The sequence below is a fragment of the Panulirus ornatus genome, chromosome 13 (assembly GCF_036320965.1).
Source record: "Panulirus ornatus isolate Po-2019 chromosome 13, ASM3632096v1, whole genome shotgun sequence".
Taxonomy (NCBI): Eukaryota; Metazoa; Arthropoda; class Malacostraca; order Decapoda; family Palinuridae; genus Panulirus; species Panulirus ornatus.
This window is the reverse complement of record NC_092236.1, coordinates 3,429,571-3,441,759: the sequence shown is the minus strand read 5'-3', so window position 1 is coordinate 3,441,759 and position 12,189 is coordinate 3,429,571. Positions and strand designations below refer to the sequence as shown.

Sequence of the window (12,189 nt, the reverse complement as noted above, 5' to 3'; positions counted from 1 at the left end):
TCACCACCACACACAACCCCATACCTGCCAACCATCATCACCACACACAACCCCATACCTGCCAACCATCACCACCATACACAACCCCATACCTGCCAACCATCACCACCACACACAACCCCATACCTGCCAACCATCACCACCACACACAACCCCATACCTGCCAACCATCACCACCACACACAACCCAATACCTGCCAATCACCACCACCACACACAACCCCCACACCTGCCAATCACCACTACATACAGCATGTACTGCAAATACTTGTGTACTTATGATGATGATGATGATAATAATAACAATAATAGTAATAATAATAATAATAATAATAATAATAATAATAATAATAATAATAATAATAATAATAATAATAATAAATAATGATAATAATAAACTAACTATATACAGAATTGAATGAAAGTTGTAGCTTGACTCAGGCTTGCGTGATGAGAGAGCAGTTCAGTCACACTAAAGGTGAATGTGTCCTAATCAGAGTGAGGTGAAGAACCAAGTGTGGTAGCTAGCGGCTACACAACGCTGTGAAAGGCAATGGCTCTGTCGTGGTGGTGGAAGTGTGGTGCAGTGTGGTCAGAGTGTGGAGTTGTGGGGCGGAAATGAAAGTGGGAAGGACAGATTAACGAGGGACCTGATAGTTCATGATGAGGTTATCTGTTATCATTGCTTAAAAAGAGGTAGAAGCACGAGAGTACCTCAGACGGCACCCTCTACCGCCATTTGATGTTATGTGGTGGTAGTGTGTTGTGGTGGGAGTGTGATGTTGCGATGGGAAGTGTGGTGTTGTGGAGGAAATATGGAATTTCGAACATTCTCGTCAAACTTTGCAGCGCATCTGCCATACTCCGGGACACTTCTACCCAACTTTGTAACACACAGGCCAAACTTTGTAACACAGGCCAAACTTTGTAACACTCTTACTTAACTTAGTATCGCACCTGTTAATGAGAGCATTGCGTTCCCATGACCCTGTTCATTGACTGGATCAACCAGCTTCAATAACAAGTCTGATCACCTCTTAACACACTGAGCCTGTCAGATGATGATAGCGATGATGAGGTATGATCCTACCTACCACCATGCGAACCATCAGGCAACCAGTGTTTTAAAACCTATTTCTATATTACAAAATCTTAATCTGTTGGAAGATACACATACGAAGCGTATCAATGATAACCTGGGTGAAGGGTTAAGTGGCTAGGGGGCAGGTGGAGGTTAAGTACAGAGCGTACGATGGGTACGATACATCGACACTGGAGGGTGACAGATGGGCCCGAGTGCGCCAGTGAGAGTGAGAGTGGAGGAGGAGGAGGGGGAGACGCTTATCACCTTCCCCACACCATCCCTCGCTAGCTTTCTCTTCCTCAGGCCAACGCCTCCCGTGTACCCTGACTGAACCACGTTCAGAGGAGTGGGGCAGTGAGAGTGTAGAGGTGACAGGGCTGTCGCAGTGATAGTGGACTGTGACACTGACAGAGGAGAAGAGTGTAGTGATGACAGAAGTGTAACAGTGATATAAAAGTGTGGCAGTGACAAAGAGTGCAGCAGTCACAGAAGAGTGTAGCAGTGACAGAAAGAGAAGTGTAGCAGACAGAAGAGAAAGGTAGCAGACAGAGGAGAAGAACGTGACAAAAGAGTGTATAAGTGACAGGAGAGTGTGGCACTGACAGAGGAGTGCAGCAGTGACATGAGTGTTGCAGTGACATAACTGTAGCACTGACAGACAAGTGTACCAGACGTGGGGGGGAATAGACAATGCCAGGTATGGATGTAATTCTGAGAATAGCAACATGACCTTTACCCCAGAGACAGAAGCTACCAAAACGGGTGTAGGAAACACTGGCTGGCTGGCTGGCTCTCTGTGCCGCTTCAACAAGCACCGGCAGCATTTAGCATCAGAATCAGTTACCGGCCTTACCACCCAGAAACGATGTCACGTAAACATTCAATACAACCCCAAGATCTCGGGCAACGACGACAGTTTCCCAGCGTCCATTCGAACACCACTCATCACGCGGGATGAACTGAAGTCTTGTATTCACTGAGACTAAATTGCATTACTCGACCCTGTTTCATCCAACACGTGTATTCTGAGCCTGAGTCTTTAAACCTGGAACCGTTTCAAGTGACGCTACTAAACAATGTTCTGATTGTATTACTCTTGTCACGTTTCCAGTGGGTGGTGAGAGCTGGGGAACTCCTGGAGCGTAACATCCACCTCGTACAGCCAGGCTTCCTTCTGCCATTAACATTCCGGGCAGGGAGGCCGTCCCGGACCGCTCCCACACTCTTGTTACTGTGTCACGTCTTGCCTCCCTCACTGGTGGCTAGTCGGCCGCGCCACTGGAATCTTATTTCTGTAAGGTTCTTCAACCTCTTGAGTACGAAATACGGTACGGTCTTTGAGCACGACGGTAAGAACTTTGAGCACACCATTACGGCCTTCTGAGCATCATGGCACAGTCCTTGGGTACGCTGGTATAGCCCAGGTCGTGCTCAAGGATCTTAACTTTCTGCACAAGGTTTGTATGCCCTTCCTCATGGGGCTAATGAGAACTCAGCACACAATGTATCACGGTCAATATTCCACAACCACACCAACAACTACCAGGACAAAATGGTTCGAAACAACGAGGAAATATAACCAGAAGTCTCACACGAGCCTCACCTGTGACCACCGAGTCAAGGGGGGTGGCTCGCCACGCCTCGTGTACACAATCGGTCCTTCATCCAACACGAGCACCTCCTGCTCAGCCAGGGAGGACACTGCTACAACCATCGGCTACTGTACGAAACCACGTCCCCACCTCCCTCACGTGCAAACAAGTGCTCGTCTGTGTTCGCTAATGCTCAATACTACCGGAGGCAAACACTGAAACGATGAGTTACGGTTTTTGATTACATGTCCGTGACATGTGGCAGGGAGGGCTGCAGGTCTACACCCTACCGTCTTGCCTTCGTCCTACCCCACAGAGGACTGTTCCCTGTCCTAGATCATCCCAGGGTCAGGTCCCCTCATCCTCCCAGCCATCCCGCTGTGACAACATCTCTCCATTTCAAAAATTCCGGTTTCAAAATATCGCTCCACTCAGAAACTAATTCCCTGGATACGAAGGTACGACCCTCAAGCACGACGGCACGACCCTCGAGCATGACGGCACGACCCTCGAGCATGATGGTACGACCCTCGAGCATGATGGTACGACCCACAAGCACGACGGTACGACCCTCGAGCATGATGGTACGACCCACAAGCACGACGGCACGACCCTCGAGCATGACGGCACGACCCTCGAGCATGATGGTGCGACCCTCGAGCATGATGGTACGACCCACAAGCACGACGGTAAGACCCTCGAGCATGATGGTACGACCCACAAGCACGACGGTACGACCCTCGAGCATGATGGTACGACCCTTACTATTCTCACACAACAACAAATACACCGTACATATCTAGTGGAGTAGTTGATGAGTATGTATCGCAATCCCTAACAACTCAACCCGGAACAGTTACATTTGTAAAGTCCAGCAGCTTGTTTAAAAAACAGGAACAAAAAGTTACATTTCTAGTCCAGATGTTTAGAAAAAATAAATGGAACAAAGAGTTACACACCAACATTCAAGTATCCTGTTCCTGTAAAGTACATTCTGACTTTCTCAAAGGATGTCTCTACTCTGCGTATCATAGGGTAAATCAGACTCACCCTTCCACGAAAGAACCGCCTTCAATAAAAACATTCGATTACTAGTTGTATCGACCCACACTGGGGAAGGTACAGAGGGCGTTAGACTACAAATGACACATGGTCATTTCTAAAAATTTAAGCTGCCACCTTAAAAATATCAATATCTGAGGTACTTACCGTTTGCTGTCATCAGGTCAAACTCGCCCTTGTACTTGCCAAACATACCTGGAAAAAAATGAAAAAGTTTCAGTTAATATTGTTTGTTAATGTTCTAGGGCAGGCAAGCTATCAATGGTTATGATATTGTACCTAATAATAATTCTGATAATAGTTGATATAGTTCTGAAGTGGATGAATTGTATTACAGAACCAATATGTTGAAAGTGGGGGAAAAAAAAAGTGTGTAAAGGAACTGACATAATACTTAAGTTTACCCTTCGTAGCTGCAGCTCCAACATTTTCTCTTACGGAAGAAGCAAACGTTTTCTATGAATCTTTACCTTGCATTGTAGGGAACACTGCAAGAACCACTGTACACTGCCTTTCTATATGTATTAGCATATAATCACAATGTTTTGGACACAAATGGAAATCACATCAACAATAAATGTTTCATTTCAAACCTAAAGACTGAAATAAAATATTATTGTTCTTTTGCTTGTATTTCAACGTCTCGTAACCGTTCAGTTTGTAAACACAAAGGAGTTCTAAAACAACGTGTGAAGTCCAGCAAGGCCCCCTAGAATGCTTCATGGTGTAACATGATAAGCATAAAACCCATGGTAATGGAGCACACTTGGTAGGTGAGATCGTGGTGGCCCAAAATGAAGTTTAGGATATCAAGGTCGTTTTCGTGTCCTGGCACCGCCTCAGTTGTGAAATAGTATTTATTTACAACTACACGATGGTCACCCAAACTTTATCTTTTCTTTTTACTAAATCCATTTCCAGCAGGAGAGAAATCCGAAAAGCTCACTTGATATTTCCTGGTTGTTCTAAATGGTTCCTGGATGCAGTAAACGCCACATATTTCCCTTACAATCCACAAACTAATATACACTTAAATGAGACTCCTGATTACCAGTAATAAAGTTTATGAATAATACTTGACCTATTGATAGATGTAGTCAAACATGTGGGAGTTAATGCCTCCAGCATCTAACTGTACAAATTCCACACTTTAAGGAAAGTTTGTAGTGCAAAAATAATGATGGTCTTTTATATAAATCCAATTCCAATTTACTGACAGGTTCCTAACATTCTCATGACGAGACTCCGTTAGTCAGACGTGAAGAATTCTCAGTATGTGAGGGGCGTGTGTTGTACATTCCTTCCTGACTCGGGTTAATGATCATAATTCACGGTAATTATAATTATATGATTACCAGAACACATGGAGATAATGATAACTGTGCCAATAAAACCACGTATAATTACTATACTTCTTAACCACCTGAGCACGACAGTGCGATCCTAGAGTGCGATGGTACAGTCCTAGAATGCAACGGGACGATCCTGAAATACAACGGTAAGATCCTAGAGCGCGACGGTACAAACATCAAGCACGATGGTCTAGTCCTTAAGCACGACGGTAAGGTCCTTGGGTATGATGATGTGACGCATGGGCCTGACCCTTAATGATCAGGGAAAAGGCCAGGCCATCATACCCATGTGTCGTACCGTCGTGCTCAAGGGCGGCCATACCATCGCGCTCAAGGGCCGCCATACCGTCGTGCTCTGGGGACTAACAATGTCATCCGGAGGTGCTGCAGATCTGGGTGACGGAGGTCTCATTAGTTTCCCAATCATGAGCAGTAAAATACCTTCGTCTCTCTGTGACACCATCACTGTTAGGGCGGTGCCCTCTAGACCCTCACCGCCAACGGCGAGGGGCACCTGGCAACGTACGTACCCCTTCTGCTGGTGTTGTAAGTTCCACCCTCGGTTGTACGGTGTTGTTCTGGGTACTGTGCTGTTTTGTCCATTATGAGCGTAAGGTGATGGAGTCAGCGTTATATTACTACTGTAAAGTGTTCTGCGTGCAGCCAGCCGTGGGTGTAGTATGTTCTGGTTGTGACATGGTGTGAGTGTAGCGTGTTCAGGATGTGGTGTCTTTGGGGTATAACGTATTTCTCCTATCTTGCAATATAAACCAAGTCAAGTGTAAAATGCACTGTATCTTATAAGTGACCTACTGAGTGGGTTTACTGCTGGGAGGAGCGAGGCAAGGCCCCATCATCCTCCAGCAGCTTCTTGACCCGGAACTAGGCGACCCCCCCAGCCTCTCCAGCTAAACCCAGTTCACTTCCTGTCGACCCACAACCCACCACCACCGGGTCACATGACGACCCACTCCGTTTTGACATACACAAGGTCACATGCCCACCCTCATGGGGTCATATATCGACCTCCTACGGAGAATATATCTACCTCCTAAAAGGACATGACCCACTCCCATTTTGATATACACAAGGTCACCTACCCACCCTCATGGGGTCATACATCGACCCCCTACGGAGAATACATCTACCTCCTAAAAGGAAATATATCATCTCTTCTCAACAGGGCCACATATTGAGCCCTCTCCCTTCCAAACAGGGTCATATATCCAACCCACAAGGGTCACATATCACTCCTCTTCCTCCAGCAAATCATATACTAACCTCCATCTTCGAAGGTTAAAACTTGGGGGCAGCTCACCCTGTCAATATTTGCAATGATCAAAATATATATATCCTCATCACTGACTTGGCAAACACTTGACCGATGAAGGTGGCTCACCGGTGCCCCACTCCCTGAAGATCACTACGATGCATAAATGCCAGCATTCACCAGGACGACTGAGCACCAGCAGAACTCACCAGGACGATTGAGCACCAGAGTTTTAAAAGGTTGCGTGTGGGTAAGCACCGTGGATGTTCTGAATGTGGGGTGCAAGAGATGGGCCGGAGTCCCACCATCAGTAGGAGGATGTGGGTGTCTGGTGACGGGAGGGGCTGCTCCTCACCGGACGTGAACATCAGGGCCTTCACCCTACACTGCTAACATCTGGGTGCCATACTTCCCTGTACCTCATAACCTGCCCTATTCCTAGGCGTCCGGCTGCCTGCTTGTGTAGGCTCGGGATACGTGCTGCCTAGATTTCCTGACTTCACACACATACATGCTAACACTGAAGGTTGTTAACACTCAAGAGTCATGGCTTCCCAACCACCAACATCCCACAGGAAAATGCCAAGAGCCACAATTTCACCAGAATCGTCCCTCCATGTTGTAGTAATGAGGAAACTAATATCGACATCGACCATCAGCAGGAAATTATTCGTATTCAGGGAGGTGGGGAGCGTCGTGCGACCGTACCGATGAAGAACACTTCCTGTTGGGTAAGTTCTCTCACTGATCCTGAGAACTGGACTTTACTCATGATTCACAATGAAACCATGACTTCTCCCCAGATCCCTGACATAGATGGGGGGTCACCCTACCTTCTTCAAGTGCCAGGGTTTCTCTGACAGTCCCCTCTACACTCAATACATGTCCAACTACCTCAGTCACCCCAGGACCACATAAATATGCCAACCTTCCTACGGCGAGTGGCCACCCTCTCCCAAGACAAGGACCACAGCCGACTGTTCAGGGATAACAATTGATCCCCACACCACAAGTTTCTCGCAAGTTCTTTAAGAACGTCTCGAAAATACATACATGAAAGGAAAGATAATGAAAGACTTCCTCTCTTTTGAACCGGCTGTTCATTCACCTCACCTTAGTTATATTTTCCTGTCATACTCTTCGTTCAGCATTTGTATGAGCTTGAGCCCGCAATTCCCAGCCTGTGACACTGACAACTACACCACGCAAGATCATATTTTTAAGGAATGAAGGAGGCCAAACTTACTGTTAGATCATCATAAGTATGATCAAGTCATTACATCAGTGAATCCAGTGATGTTCATCTCTCAATTAATCAATCGACAAATTCAACTACAATTTGTTTCTTGAGTCAATAAGCCACCATTACTCGTCTGTGTCATGAGCCAACAACACCAGTGCCAACCATCCAAGAGGCAATGATAGCACCATCTGTCCACACCCAGGATCAAACACCAGCATCAAACATCTCAGCCTTACCTGGATCTTCCTGATGAACGTGACAGATGGCAGGACCAGGTGTTCTCGTGATACAGATGGCAGCCTTTATCCCTGCATAAACTTACAGTCTGCGTCCCTGAATGAGGGAAACGAGGGACCCAGCACCTGCAAATCACTACAAATCTCCTTCGACAATAAAATGGCCAAGACAATGAGGAGTCATAACAGTGGGTCATAAGGCTTAGACTCCCCCCTTCCCCTCTCCAGTATACATACAGCCGAGGGAACCTCTCCTCACATGATGGCTACTCTAGTTTATCCCCCTTCGTGATCTCACCACTTGCTCGATCTCTTCCCCTGTTATCATCACACTTCTCACTGCTTCCGTCCGTTCACACTTTTGTCGTCAGTCGCTTGAGAGTCGCCTCACGAACACCTGCCAAGCCACACGATCTTCGCACAGGATATCCGCCTCCTTATATCACGTCCTCCTCTGTTCCGTTTATGATAGCAGTGAGGTTATCTCCCCTACTCATAATAACACTGAGGTCATCTCCCCTGCTCATAATAACATGGAGGTTATCTCCCCTGCTCATGAAAGCACTGAGGTTATCTTTCACAGTCACCTCTCCCCGTGTTGCTGCCGTTGCCATTGGCCAACATACTCTGGGTCACTTGTTATAGATTCCTTATACATCTTTTTCCTATTCCCCCGACTCTCGCCCTGCTCCTTCCCAAAAGGTGGTCAGAGACTTCAGCCAAAGGGGGCCACACCCGAGAAGCACACAGAGGGAGGAAAATACGCCGGGGAATGGCCGGCCAGTAGGGCCTCCCCAGGGAACCTGAGGACGTGAAGCCCCTCCCTTACCTGACAAGACTAGCCAAGACCTCCACCACACGTCCAGCGACCAAGGGTTGATACAAACAAACACACACCTGGTCGCCTGTGTTCATGCATCACTTGATTCTTTAAAACTAACGTGCGCCGCGGGTGGCACAGGCACTGAATACAGACAACGCTCCTAACATCTTTACAAAGTTGTATATGGCAAGATGCAAGGATGGAGATCCTAGAGGACAGGGGGTACACAGAGGCGTCTTCTGCTGCGCCTTCGGCAGGGGGCCTCTGCAAAATTCCATGAGAAAATGTAGAGAAATTGTCAATAAAGGACATAACATCTCTGCAACCACCTACACATAATCTGCCGACATGTATGTAAGATACTGTGTCATATAACTCGTGCGTGCATGAGCGTGCGTGTGTGCGCGGGCGCGTGCATGCACCACAAGCCCAGCAGAGAGGGAGGGAGGCCAGAGTGCCGTAATGTTCCCAGAGATAATGGAGATGCGTGTTCACCTTCCCTGGCCCGTGGCTGCCGGATTGGTCAGTGACTGCCTCAACTACCTTCCCTGGGAAGCACTAACAACCACCCCTGGGAAGCCCACGCAAACTCCCTAAAGAAACCCTTAGCAACCTCTCTTGGAAAACCCTAGCAACCTCCCTCGGGGACACCCTGGCAACCTCCCAGGGGACACCCTGGTAACCTTCCCTGTGAAAACCTGGCAACCTCCCCTGGGAAACGCTGGTCCGGACACTCACCATTACCATAGCAAGAGGGTTACAAAAGCTCACGTCATTAAGCATTACCAGCTTCTGTGGAGGGAGAGAGGGAGGGGAGGGATGAATGGATGGATGGAGGGAGGGAGGGAGAGAGAGAGTGAGGGAGGGAGGGAGGGAAGGAGGGAGAGAGGGAGGGAGGGGAGAAAGGGACGAATTGCGTGACGATTTTTATAATCAAATTCACTATTACCACACCGGGAGTTTCTACAACCTTCAAAGCCCCTCATGAAGTGTAATACGTAGCGTGAATGTGACCAAATGGTAACGCGACCGGCTGATAACGTTGCCATGGAACAGAAACATCACGGCCGGTGACACGATTCTATTTTAGCATTTTCGTAATTTACGCACTGACGCATTCGAACTCATTTGTTGGACTTATGTCAAAAGTGACGATGATAAGACACATTGATCTACGACACACTTGGTACAACAATGAGTCAATCAATAGTGAAGGAGACGCTACCAGTCGAAGTCCCTTCGGTGTCTTCTCGTGTTGAGAACTGGTGAGGTGAAATGAAGAAATGGTAGCGTGAGGGTAATAGACAGTCGAGAAGGAACAGGAGTAGGGGAAGCAGTACAGGCTGATGGGAGGGAGGGGAAAGGAGTGTAGGAAGAGAGATGAACATGTAAAGGGAAAAAGGAGGGGAAAGGTGCAAAAGCGCAGAAGAGGGAACGGAAGAAGCATCTGGGTTAAAGAAAACAGAGAATAGCAAACACGAATTGTGCGGTGGCAAGGTATATATATATATATATATATATATATATATATATATATATATATATATATATATATATATATATATATATTTTTTTTTTTTTTTTTTTTTTTATACTTTGTCGCCTGTCTCCCGCGTTTGCGAGGTAGCGCAAGGAAACAGACGAAAGAAATGCCCCCCCCCCCCCATACACACGTACATACACACGTCCACACACGCAAATATACATACCTACACAGCTTTCCATGGTTTACCCCAGACGCTTCACATGCCTTGATTCAGTCCACTGACAGCACGTCAACCCCTGTATACCACATCGCTCCAATTCACTCTATTCCTTGCCCTCCTTTCACCCTCCTGCATGTTCAGGCCCCGATCACACAAAATCTTTTTCACTCCATCTTTCCACCTCCAATTTGGTCTCCCTCTTCTCCTCGTTCCCTCCACCTCCGACACATATATCCTCTTGGTCAATCTTTCCTCACTCATTCTCTCCATGTGCCCAAACCATTTCAAAACACCCTCTTCTGCTCTCTCAACCACGCTCTTTTTATTTCCACACATCTCTCTTACCCTTACGTTACTTACTCGATCAAACCACCTCACACCACACATTGTCCTCAAACATCTCATTTCCAGCACATCCATCCTCCTGCGCACAACTCTATCCATAGCCCACGCCTCGCAACCATACAACATTGTTGGAACCACTATTCCTTCAAACATACCCATTTTTGCTTTCCGAGATAATGTTCTCGACTTCCACACATTTTTCAAGGCTCCCAAAATTTTCGCCCCCTCCCCCACCCTATGATCCACTTCCGCTTCCATGGTTCCATCCGCTGACAGATCCACTCCCAGATATCTAAAACACTTCACTTCCTCCAGTTTTTCTCCATTCAAACTCACCTCCCAATTGACTTGACCCTCCACCCTACTGTACCTAATAACCTTGCTCTTATTCACATTTACTCTTAACTTTCTTCTTCCACACACTTTACCAAACTCAGTCACCAGCTTCTGCAGTTTCTCACATGAATCAGCCACCAGCGCTGTATCATCAGCGAACAACAACTGACTCACTTCCCAAGCTCTCTCATCCCCAACAGACTTCATACTTGCCCCTCTTTCCAGGACTCTTGCATTTACCTCCCTAACAACCCCATCCATAAACAAATTAAACAACCATGGAGACATCACACACCCCTGCCGCAAACCTACATTCACTGAGAACCAATCACTTTCCTCTCTTCCTACACGTACACATGCCTTACATCCTCGATAAAAACTTTTCACTGCTTCTAACAACTTGCCTCCCACACCATATATTCTTAATACCCTCCACAGAGCATCTCTATCAGCTCTATCATATGCCTTCTCCAGATCCATAAATGCTACATACAAATCCATTTGCTTTTCTAAGTATTTCTCACATACATTCTTCAAAGCAAACACCTGATCCACACATCCTCTACCGCTTCTGAAACCGCACTGCTCTTCCCCAATCTGATGCTCTGTACATGCCTTCACCCTCTCAATCAATACCCTCCCATATAATTTACCAGGAATACTCAACAAACTTATACCTCTGTAATTTGAGCACTCACTCTTATCCCCTTTGCCTTTGTACAATGGCACTATGCACGCATTCCGCCAATCCTCAGGCACCTCACCATGAGTCATACATACATTAAATAACCTTACCAACCAGTCAACAATACAGTCACCCCCTTTTTTAATAAATTCCACTGCAATACCATCCAAACCTGCTGCCTTGCCGGCTTTCATCTTCCGCAAAGCTTTTACTACCTCTTCTCTGTTTACCAAATCATTTTCCCTAACCCTCTCACTTTGCACACCACCTCGACCAAAACACCCTATATCTGCCACTCTGTCATCAGACACATTCAACAAACCTTCAAAATACTCATTCCATCTCCTTCTCACATCACCACTACTTGTTATCACCTCCCCATTTACGCCCTTCACTGAAGTTCCCATTTGCTCCCTTGTCTTACGCACCCTATTTACCTCCTTCCTTTTTTTTTT

General features: G+C 46.7%; 1 protein-coding gene across 5 annotated transcripts in view; it reads right to left on the bottom strand.

Annotated features, from left to right (window-relative positions):
• The window catches only part of Btk (tyrosine-protein kinase Btk29A), a 433,655-nt gene that overhangs the window by 261,001 nt on the left and 160,465 nt on the right, over positions 1-12,189 (bottom strand). For 2 of the 5 annotated variants that reach the window (XM_071668439.1, XM_071668441.1), the window contains exon 3: positions 3,886-3,933. The exons of the other annotated variants lie outside the window; for them this stretch is intronic. In XM_071668439.1, coding sequence (XP_071524540.1) covers positions 3,886-3,933 — 48 coding nt within the window. The remainder of the gene's footprint in view (positions 1-3,885; positions 3,934-12,189) is intronic. 5 annotated transcript variants of the gene reach the window in all.